General features: G+C 30.7%; 1 protein-coding gene across 1 annotated transcript in view; it reads right to left on the reverse strand.

Annotated features, from left to right (window-relative positions):
• The window catches only part of LOC113371414, a 292058-nt gene extending 269142 nt beyond the window's left edge, over positions 1–22916 (reverse strand). Inside the window, exons 1-2 of the mRNA XM_026612042.1 lie at positions 22577–22916; positions 22125–22281 (exon numbers count right to left, since the gene is read on the reverse strand). Coding sequence (XP_026467827.1) covers positions 22125–22261 — 137 coding nt within the window. The 5' untranslated portion in view covers positions 22262–22281; positions 22577–22916. The remainder of the gene's footprint in view (positions 1–22124; positions 22282–22576) is intronic.
• Positions 22917–24169: the final 1253 nt, after the last annotated feature.

Here is a 24169-nt window from a genome sequence, read left to right on the forward strand (position 1 = left end):
ACACATAATTGAAAACGAACGAACACTTTGACTCGGAGTATTTTCTAAAAGCAAATTTTCAAAAATCAATATTTTTTATAATTGAACCATTTTCCAGGACTTTAATAGTTTATTATGTTCAAGACTAAGTACTCTATCATTATACCAAGTAAATAGTCTAATTTTTATTTTAACAAATGTCAAAAAAGCTACTCATTTTCTCAAACTTTGATGAATTTTTAAAATCAAACTATTTGTCGTAAGGCCGTAATATTTCAGTAAGTTCTATAAGACCATGGTATATATCGCTAAAAAAAATCCATAAAAATCGGCTTAAGTTTTTTTTTCAACAGTTAATTACAAGAAAACGGCTCGGTAGATTTTCACCTAAAACTAATAAGTACCATTCCCAACCAATATCTTTCGAACAGTTTTTGATTTTTTAAAATCGGTTCGGTAGGATGAGCTTAAACGTGGACGAAAAGTTTAACACTTTTTTTCAAATTACAAAGAAACGGCTTGACAGATCGTCGCACAAAACTGACAAACGATAGTCCTCACTGAGATACATTTAATGGCTTTCAAATTTCTGAAATCTAATTTTGACAAATGTCAAAAAAACGATACCAATTTTTGCAAACTTTGACGAATTTTTAAAGCTAAACGAGTTGTCGTAGGGCCGTAATATTTTAGTATGACCTAGAAAACAATGGTATCTACCGTCAAAAAAAAAATCATAAAAATCGTCGATTTTTTTTTTAAAAAAACTATTACAAGAAAACGGCCCGGCCGATCTTTACCAAAAACTAATCAGCACGATTCCCAACCAATATCTATCGAATGGTTCTTGAATTTTCAGAATCGATTCAGACTTGTGGGCTAAAACGTGGACGAAAAATTTTTCACTTTTCTGCATTTTACAAAGAAACGGCCCGGACGATCGCCGCACAGAGACGATAGTCCTCATCGAGATACATCGAATGGCTTTTAAATTTTTGAAATCGGTCCAGCCGTTTTGGAGAAAACGTCGATTTACGGCAAAAAATCTGTTCACACACACACACACACACACACATACTTTATCCAAATTTGGTCTCATTCGATTCAGAATGGCTTGAAACGTCGAGAAAACATAAAATGATTATCATGCAAATAAGAAGCATATACGAAGTTGTTTTTTCTTTTAAATCATATGGTTTAATGAGCGCCATTTGCACCAGAATTAAAGTAATTCACATTCCATCTAGAATTCACTTCATTATAGACGTCTTGATGGATTCTAGCAGGATCACTACTTTAGTACAAACTATTTTCAGAAAACTCACGATTTTATAAAAACTTTTTTCCAATTTGCGCGACCGCGCAGTCTTTAAACATTCATAACTCTGTCAATTTTTGTGTGAAAGAAAAATGATAAAAAATAATAATAAGCCAGAAAGATCCCTTTGATTTTTATATATATGCTTTTATACGTATCTTTTATTCTTTTTGAGATATAATGAAAATAATTTCGATTTTTAAAAAAATTGGAAAAAACAGTTTTTATAAAATCGTGAGTTTTCTGAAAATAGTTTGTACTAAAGTAGTGAATCTGCTAGAATCCATTAAGACGTCTATAATGAAGTGAATTCTAGATGGAATGTGAATTACTTTAAGTCTGGTGCAAATGGCGCTCATTAAACCATATGATTCAAAAGAAAAAAAAAACTTCGTATATGCTTCTTATTTGCATGATAGCTCACTCATTTTACACGCAAAAAACTTGTAACAGTACTCATTTTGAAGCTTATGTTGAGTACTATAAAACCCAATTTCACCAAAATGCATAAAATGTATAACCTCGACACTAGATGGCTTTAAATACCACAATTAAATCTTGAACGAAATAAAAAACGACTTTGCTCTTTTAAATCTTGCTTAATATTTTTCCTAGAACACTTTATGTAATACCGATTTATTAAGATTTTTATTGACATTATTTTGTTCATTACATGATTTTCGTTAAAATGTATATTTTAGGAGATATTTGTAAAAAAAACGAAGAAAAACGCCAAAAATATATGAATCTTTAGTGGCCAGTAACTTGAAAAGTATTAGTGTTTTTGAAAAACTATAAAAGACATTTTTTCTTATAATTAGTTCTTCTATCGATTTCCGACGTTATTTTGAAAAAATGTAATTACACAATTGAGAAAGAGTGTCATCCCCCTGGGGGGTGATGGCGCAACCCGAATTGTTTTCACTTTTGAACTTGAGGGTAAGATGAACCTAATTCCAAAATTTCATTCAATTCGGAGCACAGTAAAAAAAATTCAGACCTAAAACGCTCCGTTTACTGCACTAGATGTCAAACAAGCCTTCGATAAAGTGTGGCATGAAAGACTTATAACGCAAATTGATAATTTATTGCCCGAATACCATCATTATATCCAGTCATATCTACAGAACAGTCAATTTCGCACAAAAATTGGTACTGATTTTTCTGATTTTCGCGTTTCTGAAGCAGGTGTTCTGCAGGGCAGCGCTCTGGGACCTTTACTATATATATTATATACAAGAGACATTACGGTTGTGGAGGATACAACTATTGGAACCTTTGCAGATGATATAATAATTATTTCTTCTGACAAAAATCCATTACTGGCAAGCATCAAACTGCAACATCATCTAAATAAAATTGAAAACTGGTCTAATTATTGGCGCATGAAAATCAATGAAGACAAATCTATCTCACTATATAACATTTACATTAATGAAGGGTAAATGTCCTTCGGTGTCTATTAATAATAAAATTATCCCTGAAACTGCTTCCGTAAAATATTTCGCAAAGCACTTAGATAGCAAATTAAATTGGATTACTCATATTAGCAGCAAAACAAAACAAATGGAAAGAAAAATGAAGTCACTGTTCTGGCTTATTAATGGTAAATCTAAATTATCATCAGAAAACAAATTTCCACTTTATAAAGCGACAATAAAACCGATTTGGACTTTTAGCGTTAGAGTTGTGGAACCGCGCCAGTAAATCAAGAATTTCATCTATCCAGAGGAAACAATCTAAAATTTTAAGGTGTATTGCAAATGCACCTTAGTATGTCAGCAACCGAATACTACATAACGATCTAAGAATCGATACTGTCCAGGAGGTAGTGAAAAACAGAAGAGGAATTCATCATGACAAGATCATCAACCACAATAACCCCACATTAATTCCCGTATTACAAGCATAACATATTAGAAGATTGAAGAAGAAGCATCCCTTCGATCTAATGCATTAAAATGGAGTAGCCCACTGAGGTGATCTACGTCATGTCATATATATATATAGAATTCCAGTACTGTTACTGGAGTTCTAATAATCAACACAATAGCTTACAGATTTTTTTTTTCTGATTGCAATTTAACCCTCCGTCGGGCGCAGTCCAAATATGTACAGAATCGGGCGCAGTGTATCTGACAGATACAGATTATAAGTATATTGGCAGGAAGCTTATAGTTTTATATATTTTTATTTAATTTGCGTTTTTACAATGCTGAATATGTATATTATGTGTAAACAAAAACAAAATATATATTAGATCAATATTATTTTTATAATATAGCAAAATATAAAAATCCGTAGGTGCGCTCAAAATGCTAGACGCAAAAACCTTACTTTTTCTGAAATGAATAATTTAATTAATTATATAAAAACAATTGTCAGATTTTGTTGGAATGTTTATACAAAGACTATATAAACAATTAGGACAGTAAAAACTTAGCGTTTTTTGTTATTTTGTACGTCAAATAGAATTTGGCTTAGTGCGCTTTTTTTAACAAAATTGCTACTAGCAAAATATGCGAAGTTCAAAAACCACCTAATATGGACGAATAAATAGTAGACATAAAATAACGAAGCTACTGAGATATGGAGATCTCGACATCAAGTTATGGAGAAACATGCTAAAATGTTGGCCCTGTATCTGTCAGATCGGCTGCGCCCGACGGAGGGTTAATTATTGTAAAAAGAAGTATATAAGTGAGCTATAGCAATTTTGAAATTTATAACTTTATATATTTTTAAATATTAACATTCGAACTATTTTCAATACTTCATTCAGTGCTCAGACGTCGAACTGTAAACATCGTCAGAAGTTTAAGTGTTGTAAAAAATATTTACAATTATAATTTTGTTAAAGCGGACAATACATTTATACCTGCATTGGTGTCTTTTTGAAAAGTGTGCATTTCCTTCACAGGGTAATGCTCGGTATCAGTGTATATACTCGTACAATTGGTGACCCATAGTTAGAGCAGGTATACAAATTGCGTATCACGATTCCCGCCGAGAAAAATACACATGCTAAGTATCCTGTTGTTAAAGCATTACGTGTTCTCAATAATGCAGTATAAATATGGAAGCAGTTAATGAACTCAGTCACAATAACGTCGAAACAGACATTAATAATAGCAATACTAATATGGAAATAGTTAATCAATCACGTGGCTCGCTAATGAGTTCTAGTATACAAGGTGAGTGGAAAGTTGTAAACCATAAGAAACAAAAATAATGATTCAACAGATGATGCAACACCCAAGAAGACAACTCAAGCCGCATACTAATCCAGTAAGAATTATTATGATTTGTTGCAATGTTCATCTTCAAAACAGCCTCCAGTGGTCGCGAAACCATTGAGCCTGTCACCAATTTTTGTACATGGAGCAAAAGACATCAAACCTTTACTGGAATGACTTCATAATAATGTTAAAAATTTATACATCTTGAGATTAATTTCAACTGAACAAATAAAAATCAACGCAAAAGATGCACATACGTACAATACTATAGCAAAACTATTAATGGAAAAGGCATGGGGAGTGAACATAGAACAAATGAACTTTTTATCGTATTAGTGTTCCGCTCGTGCGATAAAGGGTTTTACTGTTCCCAAATTCAAAACTAACGTCGCTCGGCGGCCTATGCGTACATCAAACCCCCAGGCCTATTGTACGGTACTACTCGATAATGACCGATTACGAAGGAATACTTTAGAAAAACAAAATAATTAATAATAATTTTCAAAATGGCGAAGTGTCACGTACCACAGTGTCAAAAAACTGTTGAATTAAATACAGTTCATAAAGATCAAAAATTTTAGCAGGCTACAAACAAAAGCCACATGCGTTAAGAACTGGGTGAAAAGCTATAGAGGGTTTGAGGCACATTTGAAATAAGATGAAAGTGATTCCAGGATATTACTATCTATGTACCAGAAATTTTAATAAAGATCCATTGCAGATTTTTTTTGGAATTAGTTCAAATTGATGATTCATTTATATTATTTGTTGTTTATAACTGGTTCAATACTGTGAAACAATGTCTCAGGAAAATATATAAAGAAAAATAAACAGGATCCCATGAAAAAATAGCTTTCGAAAAGTACAAGAGGCCAATAAAGCTCGACTAAGACGGAAAAAACTCGTGTATTTTTCTGCAAATGTTTGAAAATCTAATCTATTCAATAATAATTGTATTTTATTTAAATGATGTTAATATGTTTTATTGATATATTTTATTATTTATATTTAATTATTACTTGAATATTAGTTTTATTCCATTCATAAAAATGTTTGTAATATATATGAAAATATATTTTTATGAGTATCATTTGTTCTTATTTGACATATCAATGTATCAGATTTATTTCAACAATATAAAAAATTATCTTAGAATTAAACCTAGGGGTAAATTTAAATGCTACACTCGTCGCGCCTCTATGGCAGCAGCGTAAAATTAAAATTAAAATAATCGAAAAGCGGTCCTGTTTGCTATCTATTTATACTTGTTTATCTATGGGAAAAGGGTACCCAGATGTACAAGAATAAAATAAACACAGCTTTAAAATAGTTCTCAAAAATTTGCATCACAGTACAAACGTGGATCTACTTAAACAAGAATTAGAAACCCATGGACATAAAGTGTTTTTCAGAATTTTGAACATCAGGAGCAGATTGAAATTAAATCTATTTCTAGTAGAATTGGAGTAAAATACAACCAACAAAACTATATCTAATTTAGAATACTTGTATAGGACTAATGTTGTAATTGAACCTAAAAGGCCAACTAGAGAAGTAGTACAGTGTTTACATTGTCAACAGTACGGACGAAAAATTATTGCCACAGATTACCGCGATGTGTTAAATGCGCGAACATTACGTCTAAGTCTAAGTGATCTTGGGCTGACAAGTTTAATACAAACGTAAAATGCGTATTATGTACAGGAAACCATCGAGCCAATTATAAAGGATATAAAAAGTACAGGGAAGAGCGAGAAAAAAGATTTCCTTTGCTTAGTGGAAATATAACCCAGCATAGAAAAATTGATAGTATAGTCAACCCAAATATTTCTTATTCTCAAGCTACACACAGATAATTTAATTCACAACAGAATCATAATGATTACTCTCAAACCAATGCAGCTACAAGAAGCCAATGCTCAAATTTCTCACAAGCCTAGTGGTAAACAATAAATGAACTTGTACCTTTGGAATGCTAATGGACTAAGTCAACACCATTTAGAAATTAAAAATTTTAAAAACATAGAGACAAGCTGAACAGTCACCCAAATGCACCAGCAAACTCCTTGCTAACAGAAAATTATTGTCGTAGACTCAAGAGAAAATCGCCACTTGACTTAAGTCATCAATTTCCCAGATGAAGATTATTATTATTTATAAGAAAATATTTATTAGTTATTATTTATAAGAAAATATTTAAGTTTATATTATTGTCATTAAAATATTATTAATATTATTTATAACGAATGGATAAACAACTATTGAGTTGTTTTTTTCCAACATGTCATTATGATATTAACAAGTTTGCTAAATGTCCTTAACTGGAAAGTTGTAAATATAGTATTGAATAAAAAAAATTCAATACTTTTTAAATTTAAAACAAAGTTGTTTTTAGATAATTTTAAACGAATCATAATTGTTTGCCAATTTGTCAAATATTGTTTTTAAAAATTTTAAAACCGCTTGAACTGCTTTTCCCAAAAAATAACCATATATTCATACCATCAACAAACAAAAAGTTTTTTGAATAATACTATTAGGACGCTACATTCTCTCAAAAACTAGTATTTTTTGCACTTCTTGCTCCGTATCTCCAAAACATCTGGACATGCCTTTGCCAAAAAGTAATTAGGACGTCTCCCCGTCATTACAAATCGAATGTTTTTCGAATCATTCGAATTCGCAAATACTGAATACTGAATTTGCACTCTTTTTGTTCTGATATCCGAAACGGCTGGGCCTGGCTTTGGTAAAAACTAATAAGCACGTCTCCTTATCAATAGGAATCTTATGTTTTCTTTTTCTAATTATTCAAATCGGTTGATCCATGGCTCTCAAAATCGTACATACAAAACTGAATCCAAACAGACACACGTACATACTTCATACACCCACGCCACACATATATCAACTTTACTAAGATGTGCCAAACCGCTCGAAAGTCATTGAAACGTAAATATACATAAATATTTTGTAATGTAGTACTACAATTTTCGTAGAACCTATCGAGAAAATTTAAGCCAAATCTCGGAAAAAACATTGAAAGATTGGAATCTTCTCACGAAATTGACAATTTTACAAATAAGTCTATTTCTTTTTCAGATTCTCAAAAAATTTCAACACTTTCCAAATATTCTACCACATCAAAAATATTAAATTATTTAGTTTTATATTTTTTTATTTCTTTTCAAATCATATAAAATTGCAATCGTGTTTTACAAAAAATTTTAATATGGTAAGTGAATGTTCTCTAATCATATTTGAAATTAGCCATTCCAACTAGTGTGCCTATACCACAATTTTTTTTCCAATAGGTACAGGATATCAACTTTGATACTGTAATGTAAATAATTAATTGTCTTTCCATGAATTCCTTTGTGTGCCTTTTTTAACTTTCCGTAGGGCAAGTTATAGTAATCGCAAAAAAAATCGAAAAAATTTTTTTTTATATATTTTTACGTTTCAGACGTTTCTGAACATTTTAGCATACCTTAGAAAAAATGGGTGTATGTGTGTGTGTGCGGACACAAATTTTCGTCGACGATTTCGGGAACACGGTTCAACCGATTTCAATTATTCAAAAAACATTCGATTCCTATTAATAAGGAGACGTGCTGATAATATTGCATAGGCAGGTCCAGCGGTTTCGAAGTTACGTGGCAAAAAGTTCCAAAAAGGGTACATGGTTTTTTAAGAAAAATGAACGCCCGATTTCAATAATTCAAAAAACATTTTACTTGTATTGACCAGATTAAGAACTGATTAAATTTTTGGGAAGGCAGGTCTAGCGGTTTCGGACATCTAGTAAAAAAAGTAAAATGAAATGCCATTTTGAGGTCAAAAATGATCATTAGACATATGCTCATCAAATTATCATATATTTTATGGAGATTTTAATAACGTGTATCAATTTTGTTTACATTTCTCTGAGTTTCGTAACAACGTTTGTCCGTTAGACGGCGACGCGGCGCTTACGCGCTTCGATATTGTGTCTCTATGCAGCTAAAAGCAGTGCGATTGCTTTAAAAAATAGTTCAAAATTTTCAATATATCTCAAACTAAAAATCAAAGATGAAATTTTTTACATATCTTCACATTTCAAAGACATGCTTCAAAACTACTTGGCATACCTTAGAAATAATTAGGTTTGAAATGACCACCTTTTCATAAGAATGTACACGATTTTTTTCACTTATTTACATTAATCCGGGATAGCACATTATTCCGGGAGTTTTTCATTTTGATCGCAAAATAAGAAAACGGTCGGTAAATTATAATTTTTTGCAATAGCACGTCAATTATAATTTGAATCCTAACGAAAGAGCACGATTTTCGAATTTAAATATTAATTTTTAAAGGCGTAAAAAGCTTTTGAGCCCTTCGGTCGTGATCCGATCGCCATTCTGTACGGGCTTGTTAGCTAGTTAGGTTAATGTGACGGTTCCATTGCTTAAGGTTTTTATTCGATGCCGATAAGCTTCATCGATTCAAATTTGTGAAGTTATTAAATAATCAGTATTAATAAGAAATTAGTTTTATAGTTAAATCGAGCATATATTTGTCAAGAAATTGTCAATTTCATAAGTACCGTAATTAGGTTCACACAACTGAGCCAGTCAACGTAATTCCGCAATTACGAAAAGTAGACTTGAAATAATTTTGTCTTTTATTTTCAACTGTGCTTAAATACGGCGATGTATCTGATGTTAATAAGTTCGGTAATGACTACAGAATACAGTAACGTAATTACGGTATGTTTTTTTTTTATGTTAAACCTTAATAATTGGGTTTAAAATGAATGATAAGAATGTACACGGTTTTTTCATTTAGTTGCATTATTCCAAAATACCTAGATTATCGTAGTAATGAGAGTATCATTTGTTTCTACCTTTTCATCTATGATGAATTATTTCTGTTATATAAATTGAATAAAAATACAAGTTTATTAACTTCCCGTAGGGTAATTATAGTAATGAACCGAAGATCTAAAATGAAAATGTTTGCCTATTTTCACGTTTTAAAGGTTTCTGAACATTTTGGCATACCTCAGAAAAAAAATGGATGTGTGTGTGTGTTTTGTATGTATGCATTTTTTCGTCCACGATTTCAGGCGTTCAAAAAACATTCGATGCCTATTGATAGAGAGATGTCCTGATTAGTTTTTGGCAAAAGCAGGTCCAGCCATATCGGAGATACGGAGCAAAGAGTGCACAAAATACAAATCGAGTTTTTGAGAAAATGGAGTATCCGATTTGAATAATCTCAAAAACATTCTATTTGTAATAATTGGAAGAAGAGGTGATTAGTTTTTGGCGAAGTCAGGTCCAGCCATTTCAAAGATACAGAGCTAAATGTACAAAAAATGGCAGTTTTTGAGAGAACTAAGCGTCCGATTTGAATGATTCAAAGAATTAAATTTCTGCTTGTCATTTGACTGTTTTCCATTTTCAAACATAAAAATAACTATGTACTTGAAGTCGCAGCTTCGTGAAATTTTGTGACTTTTTATACAACATATAAATGCGTAGATAAATCGTATTATTTGCCTTATCTCACTTTTATTTTCAATATTCTTACATGTTATGCCTGCATGGACGGAAAACAGTCGTTTTGACTGCTATAGAAATTTTACATAAACAAACGGCTTTGTTATTGTATTGCAAATCGTAATCCCGCGATCATTCATCTCGAATGAGCGATAATGCATTTGTTACATAGAAATAACCGAATTTTGGTAAGTATTGACATTAGACCGGTCTTTTTCACGTAGTAACTTTCAGTATAACGCGTTGTTCAGTTGATTTTTTAGAACTTATAAATAAAATGTCGAAGAGAAGTGAATTATTGCAAAAGCTAACAAACATAAGTGAAGAGTGTTCTGACATAGAATCAAATGCAGAACATTGGGCACAATCATCTGAAGATGAATCGGATTATATTCCACGTGAATCATCTGATTCTGAGGGTAGCGATGTAGGTGATCACTATTGATAAAAATAAAAGTGCCATCAGTGTATGCAGGAGGGTGCTAAGTGGCTCAGAAACTGATCAAAGAATTCAAGAAACGGAAACAGCTGTCGATGGTACTGTATGGACAAAAATTGCCGAAGGTGGTACTCCAGGAAGGTCATCATCTAATTGTGTTTTCAAGGGTGTGAAAGGGCCAACAAGCTATGCAGAAAAGAATATTATTACAGGTAATCTTGTCAGTGCATTTCCGTTGATAATAGATAATTATATTATCAAACAAATAAAACAGTGCACAGAAGAAGAGGACAGTCGAATTTTGGGGTACGATTGGGCAACATCGTTACCATAAATACGTGCATTTATTGGAATTTTATATGCTCGTGGGGCCTATGAGGCAAAAAAAATGAAATTTACTTATTTATCAATCAAAGCAAAGTCAGCAAAGAAGACATGACAGATCAAAGGTAAAGTAAATTAACAGTGAAATCCAGTTCACGTAGACCATGCCCCCTGAAAATATTTTTCAATATTTTGGATTTGACTGCGATAAATGTCTGGATTCTTTACAAGGAAGCGACAGGAATAAAAATCCAAAGAAAACAAATTCTTAGAGAACAGTTTTTGTTTGAATTGGCAGAACAACTTTCCGCGGACTACACGACATCAACACAAAAAAAATCAAAGGAAAATGATGACCCACAGACATCATGCAAATACCAATAGTAATGAAAGGAAATTTTGCCATATAAGACTTTGTAATAATAATAAAACAAATAATACGTGTCAAAGTTGCAACAAATATGTTGGCGGAAAATGTACTCATAAAAAGATCTCAAATTATATTTGCATGAATTGTAAAAATAATGAACTTGTTTTTCAGATATACAATTTTTTTATTTTTAGCACTTATAGATAATTTGTATAAATGTAAATAGTACATGAAATAATAAAAATTAACTTTAAACAAATTTCTAAACGCATTATTTATTTTTTTCACGACGCAGTCATTTTGACTGTTTTCAGGCAATGTAGGTATACTAAAATAGTCCGTCTTTCTAGTGTTAACAAAATAATTGCTTTTGGAAAAAAAACTGTTTAAAACTTTATTTTAAAAAAAACATTTTTTTTGGTATATCGAAAATAATTCAGATTTTAATTTATTTTTGGCTAAAGTTCTGCAATTCAGTTTACATAATTTTTATAAATATTAGACAATGTTACAATATTTATAATAATCTATTTGAAAATATTTAATGTTTCTTGAATATTTCGTTACGGTACGGGAAGTTCTAGCAAATTGCATCAAAGCACGATGCCATACACTACCAGTTTTTTTTTTTGTTTCAGAAGTTTTTTAACTTCTTATATTTTTATCAGTTTTATAAAACTAAATTAAACAAATGTATAAAATCATTTAATTTTTTAATTAAATACGATCAAAATGTTTCAAGCTCCATCATGGTATAGTGCACAATGACTCCCGGCATTATGTCACAAGCCGAATTTTATCACGGAATTAGGGACAAACTCGTGGTTCAGCAAAATACCGATTATTTTTATAAATTAAATTCTAGGCCACAAAATTTTGGTCTATAATCTTATATATAAAAATGGAGCTCTCTTTCAAATGTCCGAATAAAGCTCGAAAACGGCTGAATCGATTTGGCCAGTCTTGGTCTTGAAAAATTCGTGCTAATCCAGAGAAAGTCCAAAAGGTGAGAAATTATTTCAAATCCGCGTAGAAACTTTACATTTTTAATTTGAAAATTTTTGTAGAAGCGTAATTTAAATAAAACAATGGACGGTGGCAATTTCGTGAAATGTCAAACGCTTTTGACAGATGATGTTCAATTAGGATGTTTTACGCGAATATTATTTATCTTATATATAAAAATGGATCGCAAAATGTGTTGGTAAGCGCATAGCTCAACAACACTTGGACCAATTTGGCCAATTCTTCTTTTAAAATGTTCGTTCATGTCCAAGGATGGTTCTTACGGCGAGAAAAAATCGAATAATTGCCGGGAAAACCCTAAAAACAGCCCTTTTCTTTTTTAATCGAGTAGGCAACAAAATTTGTAGAAAAAACAATGATCTATGTCATGACATTATGTGTAGTTTTTGATAATCTAATTTTTAATACATTTATATAAACATGTGAATATCTTTCTATTAATTAACGAGCTATATTGGCAGCCAAAAACATTGATGTAAATGAATTAAATTTCAAAATTCAACTACTTTTGGCAACTAACCAAGACGATCCACCGGAGTTTTTAACTTCGCTGGATTTGTTAGGATTGTCACCTCACAATCTTCAATTAAAGGTTGGATCGGCAATTATAATTTTGCAAAATATCGACCAACCGCGCCTTTGCAATGGTTGCAAATTCGAAGGTTAGCGATAAAAAAACTACCAAGCAACGTGATGGAAGCTACTATATTGAAAAGATAGTATAAAGCAGAAAATGTTCTCGCACCGTGCATCCCAATGTTTCCGACTGATGCCATTTGAGATTAAACGACTACAGTTTCCAGTGCGTTTATGGTATCATTAAGTGTTGGTGGTATTAATTTGGAAAATTCATGTTTCTCACATGGAAAAATGTATGTTGTCTGTCCCGGATTGGAAAACCATCAGATTTGTTTGTCTATGCGCCAGGTAATCAAACAAAAAACATCGTTTATCACAAAGCACTACAATGAAAATTAAACTGAATTTTGAAAGATGATTTGCATGATCAAAATTACTTACTTTTAAATGCATATAGTGTTTCATTTAATTATTCTTAATTCACACCGAATTATTACCAGTGACGGTGACGGTTCTGTTCGGAATAATTTTTTGCAAAGAATAGAACCTATGCAATAGAATAGGTAGGAACAAAACACCGCCACATTACAATTTTTTTGACAGGACAAAGTCTGTCGGGTCGGCTAGTTTATGATAAATTTGTAGTAAGTAGTTTTGTTTGTAGTTTTATTTATATACAAAAACGTTAGTAAACAGGCCGCAAGTGTTACTAGAGACTCACAATATAAACTTTTTTTATATCTTAATATGAAAATGCACTTTTTGGCATATTTTTCTCAAACACGGTGCTCTGAAAGATCTCATTTGTATATTTATATACTCATTGGTATTTATAAAACATTTTCTAGGTTATATTATTTTTATTTATCTTATTTAAATTCAGAACCTAAATTTGTCGAATTTAGGACATTTTGTCGAATATAATTTCCCAGAATTTATCGCAGAATAGATAGTAATATATGAAGGTCCGGGATTAAAAAGGTCCACCACCGATGTGCCAAAAATCAGTAAAGTTAAGCATTGTTTAACAACAATATTTGAAAGTAGAGGAAAAAAGATGTATAGCCAGCTACAAACTTGATATGAAAACGATAATCTTTGAAATGGGGGAGATAAACGGTAATCTTTGAAAATCCATAATAAAAGTATTTTCTTCCGTTGGTAGTTTTAGCATTTGTTATAAATGTAATTATTTTGTAAAATACCTTTAAAATTATAATAAGGCTTTAAACCTTTTGCCACCTGCCCGTTACAAGTTACCCCGCATATAGAATAAAAAGGTCTAGATAACAAATTTTTGGAAGACATCAAAAAAGCACATTTCTACAATGTTCCTGAACGTAGTCAGATAATTGTTCGTTTGATATGTCTTATTTGTTGTGATATAATTGTTATGGTTTTCACAATATAGTTTATATTTGCTCAAAGTCAAATTGGACCTTTGTGCCTCACCCTGCTCTACATATATACTTTTTATTAAATTTACTTTAATTCATCGAATGTAACTTGAAACTTTTCAAAAAGCAGGTAAAAGAAGAAATACTTAATTCATTTTTTATCTCTCCTCGCAAAAATTTGAAAATTATGTATAAGCTCAGAAGAAATATTTACAATTATACACAAAATCCAGAATAAAAAAAGAATCTGAAAAACTTGAAACGTAATTAATAAGCCGAATCCCCAAAAAAGACTCGGATTGGATTATACAATGTTTTCTATAGAAAGTGTATAAAACTTGTAGTTTAATTGTATTGACAAAATATAGACAAACTAATGGGGTTTATTGATTTTATAATACCCCATTGTATATATCATTCAAACAACATCAGATCCTTATGCACTTAAAGTCTTAATATTTTTGATTCTCTAGAAATAGTTTAGAATATACCTTATTTAGCAAAACAACGTTTGCCGGGTCAGCTAGTCTTATATATAAAAATGGAGCTGTCTTTCAAATGTCCGAATAAAACTCGAAAACGGTTGAATGGATTTGGCCAGTCTTAGTTTTGAAAAATTCGTGCCAATCCAGAGATTGTCCAAAAGGTGAGATAATATTTCAAATCCGCGTAGAAACTTTACATTTTTAATTTGAAAATTTTTGGTAAACAGCACTTGATTCAAAATGGCTTCCCACACAATATTATTCAAATGACAGATGTATCGAGTATCGCCTACTCATGTGTCAAATAGATGATTGTCAAGTTGGAACAGATTATGTGTTATTCTTTTAATTTTAAAATTTAATTATTTATATATTTTTAAATGTTAATAAGAATGTTTATTTTGATTTTATATGAGGTTTTTATTTAATTCTCAAGTGTTTGCTCACTGCCTATTTGTATTCTTTTATCAACAGCTTGAAATAATACTATTATTATTGATTAATTAAGGCTTGCTTATGAAAAAATAAATAAATAAATTTGTTTCAAACGCTGTGCTGTGCAAGTACTAATTGGTTTAATGTGAATAATGTGTTACCATAACATTTTCTGAATTATATTATTATTGCATATAGGTTATTCAAATTGATATCCTAAATTTGGAATTCATCGAAGGGGACACCATAGACAGCGATATGAATAAGAAAATTGGTTTATAACACAGATAGTAATTTTAGAAATCATATTCATAAAAATCTCAATTATGTGTACATACAAGTACAAGTTCTTCGGAAACAAAGTTGTTTGAAAATTGCTTATGAAGATCGCATTATGACATGTGACATCAACATAAGTGCAGTTTAATTAGATATGGAAGTAATCATTACAAATATTTACAGTACAATCTATTTACAATACAAATTTTTCATTACAATTGTGAATAATGTGTTACCAAAACATTTAATGAATTATATTATTATTGCATTTAGGTTATTCAAATTGAGATCCTAAATTTGGAATTCATCGAAGGGGACTCCATAGACATTTCTGTCTAATCACTTATTGCAAGTTATAACAGACAGCGATATGAATAAGAAAATTGGATTTTAACACAGATAGTAATTTTAGAAATCATATTCATAAAAATTTCAATTATGTGTACATACAAGTACAAAATCTTCGGAAAAAGATGTTTGAAAATTGCTTATGAAGATCGCATTATGACATGTGACATCAACATAAGTGCAGTTTAATTAGATATGGAAGTAATCATTACAAATATTTACAGTACAATCTATTTACAATACAAATTTTCCATTACAATTATGAATAATGTGTTACCAAAACATTTTATGAATTATATTATTATAGCATTTAGATTATTCAAATTGAAATCCTAAATTTGGAATTCATCGATGGGGCCTCCATAGACATTTCTGTCTAATCACTTATTGCAAGTTATAATAGACAGCAATATGAATAAGAAAATTGGATTATAACACAGATAGTAATCTTCGGAAATCACAGATCTTCGGAAACAAAGTTGTTTGAAAATTGCTTAGTGTCAGCAGTACGAACTTGCATTATATTACATGATTTCATCATCCAAATAGGTCGTGCACAGAAAAAAGTTTTTCCAGCATTCCAATTTCCAATAAAAAAATTGAAATATTTTAACATATCCCACATACAGAATATTCTTTATTTTGTTCAGATACTAATGCTGTTATTGATCGGGTCTTTTTCCAATTACTTCCCGAACATACTATTTACAAGTCATGGTGATAACAAAGATGCCACTAATTTGGATACACGATTGCAAAAAAAGAAAGTCAAAACAAACATATTAAAATTTATTGCAATATGAACTATGTTAAAAATGTGAATATGTGAAAGCAAATTGAGAAAGAAAAAATGTCCATTTTCTATAGCTATATAACAAGCCGGAGAACTCTCAGCATAAAGCATTTCACGGAAAATAATTTTTAAATTGCAACTTACTGATAATAAGCTAAATTATAATCGTTTACAACTCCAAGAAGGTTATTGATTATATAATTAATAGAGAAAAATAATAAGATGAATTTAAACAATATTTGTTATTTGTTTATTGCTTATTAATTTATATGCATTTATGTCATGCGATATTACAGAAGAAATACTAATTTCATTGAGGAAGAAATTTGTCGACTACTAAATTATTTCAAACAAAATTCTTTGAACAATAAATTACTACTAATGTCTAATTTCTTTATTTGTGAATACATTCAGTAAAAACAAATGTACTATGCATTTTTTGACGTTTCTGAAAATTCTTTAATGTTTCAATAGATTAATGTTTACATAGCTGATAAAAATTTTTATTAGTTGATTATATATTGAACGAAAATATTTATAATTATAATTAATATATATTATTATAATAAAGATTGAGAAATATATATCGTTTTTTGTATTATTTATCACCTAGAGATGCATTGTTATAGCTTTATATTGTCTTCATATTTAGTGTTTAACATTTAGAATGAATGCACAGTTTAATATATTATAGATACTATTATATTAAGTTGGTGACATACATTTTACATAAATGTAGTGTTATAAATTTCAAGCAACGAATTTTTTACTAATTATTTGTTTTAAAGTTTTTTACATTTTATTTAATTTAATGGAATTTTTTAGTATATTTTAAGAATTAGAACAAGAAACAAGCTAAAAAAATTAAAGCTTTGTGGAAAATTATGTTTAAATTACACATTATGATTATGTGTTACTTTGATTATTATTGAATCTTTTTATTACTTTCCTATGTGCATCATGTTTTCTTAAATTCAATTTTTCCTATGTGTTTGAGTTGTTTTTTAAGTTTTCGGGTTTATACATTTTTTTAAGCTTATGTTAGTAATAAGTTAAATTTGAATGCAACAGTCATCAGTGCGAACATTGATGTATGAAGTTAGCTATGATATAAGTAATATTGGTTGATTAGTTAACGTAAGGATTAATGCTCTGTTTGATTACTCTTCTTTTATCTATGGTTTGAAGCTTAATGCCGAATCAAAGTTATTGTAAAAGATAGTGAGAATACAGAGTTATTAAAGAAGTGTAGTGTTTTAGTGTGATTTAGGAGAATCACTAACTCGAATACAGAGTTACTGAAGAAGTATAGTGTTTTAGTGTGATTTAAGAGAATCACAAACCCTATATACAGTAGTATCTATACTATATAAATCTGATACCAGCTGTTCACGAGGCCGAGAAGAAATAGACCTGACATTGCTCGTAGAAGTCAAATAACACGCCAAAAACGTAATTCGCGTAATAACTGCACTGATGGGCAGATGGAGATTGATAATAATGATAGCCAGATTGCAATGACAGATTTGCTAGAGAACAAGTTGCTGCAAATCGATCACAACAGCAGCGAGCACGCGAAAATAAAACTTTTCGAATTCGCAGAAGCAATGCTTCAGTCAACCTGGAGCGTGCAGCATTCTCTTATGATCCGGAAATAGATTACAGTGCCCACAAATTTGTAAAAATTGGAGACATGTCGATCATTTGTCAGCACTGTAAAGCCTTATAATACAATGGTGAATCTGCAGGACTATGTTGTGCTAAACACAAAGGAGGAGCTTATTCAATGCGTATTTCCAGATATAAACCAACAATTTCACGATCTCAATTGGCTGAGCGAACGAGCAATATTGGCGGCAAAAAATAAAGATGTCGACGATCTCAATGCAACAATACAAAGTTCACTTCCAGGGGAATGCATTACTTATAAATCTGTAGACACCGCTACAAATCAGGATGACATACTGAACTATCCTACAGAATTTCTAAATTCATTAGAATTGCCTGGGCTGCCACCACATAATTTACAATTGAAAGTAGGATCAGTTGTCATCATGCTACGTAATTTAAATCAGCCCATACTATGCAATAGAACAAGATTGGTTGTAAAAAAGCTAATGAATAATGTAATTGTGGCAAAAATAATTAAAGGTAAATACAAGGGACAAGATGTATTGATCCCGCGAATTCCTATGATCCCAACGGATATACCATTTGATTTCAGGCGTTTACAATTTCCAATACGCCTCGCTTTTGCAATGAGCATCAACAAATCGCAAGGACAGTCGCTACAGGTTTGCGGTATCAACTTAGAGTTTCCATGTTTCGCACACGGCCAATTATACGTTGCGTGTTCGCGCGTCGGGAAACCATCATCCTTATTCATTTACGCACCGCAAAAAAAGACCAAAAATATTGTCTACAAAAAAGCTTTATATTGAGTCCAAAACATTCAATTCATAAGCAAATGTATAAAATATTTTATATATGAAATATAAAAAAAAGGTATTTTTGATAATTAAAATATAGTATATATGAAAGCTTCGCATTAATTCCAACCAAATGTGTTAATTATTTCATATACAAGATTTAATTAAATTTTATTAATGATTATTTATGTGATACGAAGTTCAGCGGGTCAGCTAGTCATTTTATATAAGTCTAGTTTATAGAATAGAACAGTTTTAGCTCATTCACTTTCCAATGTTTCTTACATATCATCTTAAAAATCAAACTTTTCAAAATCAAACAGACATCGTGCCATAAGGCAAATTGCTAAAATTTTGCGATATTAAAAATTTTGGTTCGGAACCCAAAAAAACATTACACAAAATGTATACACATTATTAAAATCTCTATAAAATATCTGATAACTTCATGTACATATATCCGAAAAACATTTTGTACCGCCAAATAACATTTTTTTAACTTTTTTTTGTTGAGAGTCCATAAACGCTGGACCTGCCTTCCCAAAAATTTAATCAGTTCTTCATCTTGTCAATACAAGTAAAATCTTTTTTGAATTATTAAAATCGGACGCGCTGTTCTCCTAAAAACTGAGTAACCGTTTTTGGACCTTTTTGCCCCGTATCTTCGGAACGGCTAGACCTGCCTTCGCCAAAAACTAATGAGCACGTCTCCTTATCACACACACACCACACACACAAATACACATACAAACACACACATGAAATTTTAACACTGGAGGAATGAAGAAATCAGCTCTCTTCATAATGAGTGCCATAAGAAAAGAAGGATCTCTCAGCGAGGTTATAGTCTCACAAATCCTGCACAATTGATAGTGGAATACAAACAGACACTTGACACGGCAACTAAATAAAGCTATCAAAGATAGTGATGTTAGGTTCTGGAAAGAGTTGTGGATGAAGTCGAGAAAAACCCATGGGGAAGGCCTTATAAGGATGTAATGTTACGCCTCAAAAACCAGCTAATGCCTTCACCAACTTGCCCACGACTATTGAATAAAACAGTAACAACTTTGTTCCCAAACTAAGCAATCATAAATTCCACAACGTTTTGATTAATTTATTAAAAGCCAACAGTTTTTATGACATTTTTGAATATATTAATTTTGACTTCAAGAAATACAGTGGTGCTATTTCCTTCATATTATAAATGTCATATTAAAATGTGATATCTTACAATTACAGCAATTTTTGGCTATAACTGAGTATTACTTAGCTGTGAAATATTTTTCTTCTTCTCTGATACTGCTCTTTTTTTCCAGATACGCGTCTAAACTTTTTAATAATTGCTGCGGATCAATGGATATACAGAACCTCAACTTTTGAAGATGCTCTAAACATAATATCAAGTTTCATAAAATCAAGACACAAAATTAAATTATTTTAGCATTCCTTTATGTGTATTTTATATCTGGTTGTTTTGTTATTTAATTGTAAAATTTTGATTTGAATTGTATAAACATTAAATTTCAATCAACAGGTGGAACACGTTATTGCTAAGGCGTCAATAGTTAGGAACAGACTTGCTCAACTGGTGCCTAATGTTGAAGGCCCTGAACAAACCAGAAGGATATTACTATCATCAGTGGTTACTTCGGTGCTTACATATGGTACCTCCATATGGGCTGATGTTCTCAAAACTCAAAAATCAAGGAGAATGGCAGGACCTATATATCATCTGAGTGCTTTAAGAATTGCTTGCGCATTTCGGACAATATTGGAGGAAGCAGTGTGCATCATTTCAGGAACTCTGCCTCTCTTAGTCTTAGCAGAAGAAAGACGGGCAATTTACCATCAAAGACATTAACTACTGAGTCCTGAAAAGTTCAGAATAGAAGAACGGCAGAACAGCATTAACCAATGGCAGCGACTGTGAGGCGTCGCAGTGAAAGGCAGATGGACGCATCGTCTCATTCCAAACATCAAAGTCTGGCTAAATCGCAAGCATAAAGAAGTGAATTATTACACTACGCAAATGCTATCTGGGCACAGCTGTTTTCGTGCCTACCTATATCGCTTCAAGCACGATAGCTCGCCGGATTGCCCATATTGTTTGGGCGAAATCGAAGATGCTGAGCAAGTGCTCTTCGTGTGCCCGCCATTTAGTGCTCTACGGAACGATGTAGAAGAAATTTTGAGGCTAAGAATTACTCCAGGTACTGTTGTTAAAGCGGTGCTGACAACTGAAGCTGCTTGGTACGCCACAGACAGATTTGTCTCAACGCTTTTCATGAAATTTAACATTGCGATAAAGTTCATGCAATAAACTAAATTGTCTTACAAAAAGTGATTGAATTGTATAAAATAATCAAAATTTAGAATAATAGACTACAATTTTAGGACATACAAGCAGTTGTCTGTGCACTCCTATTAATATAATGACTGATAATATAAATGTGTCGGAGAGATATCAGTTGGAATCAGTTGGAAATCGCAATGTTTTAACTAAATTGAATTGAACAGTTAAACATTTTATTTATCAGGACTTTTTGCAACTTGCCTTAAGGAAAAATGCCACTTTCAACTAGTTTATTTGCTTTTCATGTAAAAATATAAATAATGAAAGTTACAGTATTTTTATTAATCTATTTGATAACATTTAAAATTATTCAAATATTTTATTACATTGAATTAAGTTCCAACAATTTTCCTCAAGGCATGATGCCATGGACTATTAGTTTGATAAATGTATTATAAACTCAGCTATTTTAAAGATCAATACTGGCTCATGCATTGTCAAAAACTTTTGTGAATTTGAATTGTTATTCAAATAATTAATTATATGCTAAGAATAACATTAGAAGGTGAGCTTTATAGAATTCGAGTACTAAACTCGCCATATAAAATATTGTTGCACTGTACCATACTCATCAAAGATACAAACAAACCAATACACAGTAATAAAAGGTCACAAATACTAACAATTTCAAAGAATTGATTCAAGTTACAAGTTGAAATAACATGACGTAAACTATCTTGACATTAAATTCACTCATCATCAATTTCTCAAATGAGTGCCAGTGGAATAATCATTTTAAGTTTATCAATTACTTTGCAATAACATTTATCCACACATAATACCTTTCTGAATCTCTATTATATCCACTACATTCTCTGGGCCACGAATCTTTACCATGAGTATATTTTCCATACTGAGAAGTCCATGGCCAATTTGTGTTATTATACCATCTATTTTCTCTGCCACGGTGATAGCTCATCTTTCACCAATAAATAAAATCTAAAAAAACACAAATTTAATGAACCCCTGTTCAGGATATAAAAAATAAACAAGCAGGTTAAGAAATATGCCAGCAAAAATAATATACTTTTATATGTTTCATAATACACATATTATGAAATAAAATCAAATTACCAAAGGCATTTTTATCTTCTGTCAGGTGATATAAATAAAAGTATATGTATGGGGTAACTAATTATGTTTAATTCAATTAGTTGCTTGATAAGCTTAACATATTTAAACTCGATTAATTATCAAATGGTTTACTGAATATTAGAAATCATTTCTTACTTACTATTTTTACTACACCGACTACACCTATGTAGTTTGTTCTCATAAATGTCTGTATTACTATTTAAATTAAATGCCGTTCAGAAACATATTCAAAGGTTAAACTCTTTTGTTATTTGTATATTTTTTAAAACTTCAGTTGCTGAGATATGTTGAAGTCACTCATAAGTCATAACTAAAATTGATTCAATAACGCGAAAATATAAATAAATGAACTCTACACAATAGGCACTCTAAATTTTTGTTTTCTACTGACAGGGGTTGCTGATTAGTGAAATCAGTTGAATGTTCTTTTGCGAATAGTAAAAATATTACATTTATATCAGAATGTTCGGATTATTCAGTCGACCAGTTTGACAGTTCGTTCCCTAGACAACATAATAATATAGATGTTTCTCTCTCGCGATATTTGCGTTCAGAGAGCTAGGGAAAGTCACGAACACAAGGTTGCGTGATGGCGCTTTAATCCCATGTCGCTCGGCAGCCTCGCGCTCCTAAATGCATTCAAATTAAAGCGCAAAAATTAGAAAATAAAAAAATAGGTAATTTTCAAAGTATTGTATTTCATTTTATCATTTCATTTTAATTTAGCAATACAACAATAATGTAATATACAAGATGTGTATAATAAAGTACATCAAATTACACTACAAACATAGATATAAGAAGAGTATATATATGTTACGGTAAATGTGCACTCTTGGTGAATGTTCAAAACGCTAGGTGAATGTGGAGTTCTCAATCAAATTAAAGAATTAAAGAATGGAGTACGTGCGTACTTGGAGCGGTCTCATGAACATCTTGCATACTTGACGCAAGCGCACTAAATAGTTAATCAGTTAATAGTTAATATTAAATAGTTGTATAGTAAAGTAGTAATATATATATTACTACTATTTAATATTAACTATTAACTGATTAACTATTTAGTGCGCTTGCGCCAAGTATGCAAACACTATAGTGTATAATGAATAATTAATATTAAATAGTAAATAGTAAATAGTTAATAGTTCAATATAGTTATAGTTAAATAGTTAATAGTTTAAGTAAATAGTTAAATAGTTAATGGTGAAAAGTTAATAGTTAATAGTAAATAGTGATAACTAAATAGTTTAACAGATAATAGTTAAATAGATGAATAGTAAATAGTGAATAGTTAATAGCAAATAGTTAATAGTGATAACTGAATAGTTAAATAGTGAATAGTTCATAATAAATAGTGATAACTGAATAGTTAAATAGTAAATAGTTAATAGTAAATGGTAAAATAGTTATTAGTAAATAGTGAATTAAGAATAGTTGAATTGTGGATAGTTAAATAGTGAATAATGAATAGTTAATAGTTAAAAGGTAAATAGTTGAATAGTAAAATAGTGAATAGTGAATAGTGATAACTAAACAGTTAATAGTAAATAGTGAATAGTGATAACTGAATAGTTTAATAGTAAATAGTGAATAGTTAATAGTTAATAGTTAATAGTTAATAGTTAATAGTAAATAGTGAATAGATAATAGCAAATAGTGAATAGTTATTAGTAAATAATGAATTAAGAATAGTTAAATAGTTAATAGTTATTAATTAAATAGTTAATAGTTT

The sequence above is a fragment of the Ctenocephalides felis genome, unplaced genomic scaffold, assembly GCF_003426905.1.
Source record: "Ctenocephalides felis isolate EL2017-DRISC unplaced genomic scaffold, ASM342690v1 CF-g0.4_SCAFFOLD_01492, whole genome shotgun sequence".
Taxonomy (NCBI): Eukaryota; Metazoa; Arthropoda; class Insecta; order Siphonaptera; family Pulicidae; genus Ctenocephalides; species Ctenocephalides felis.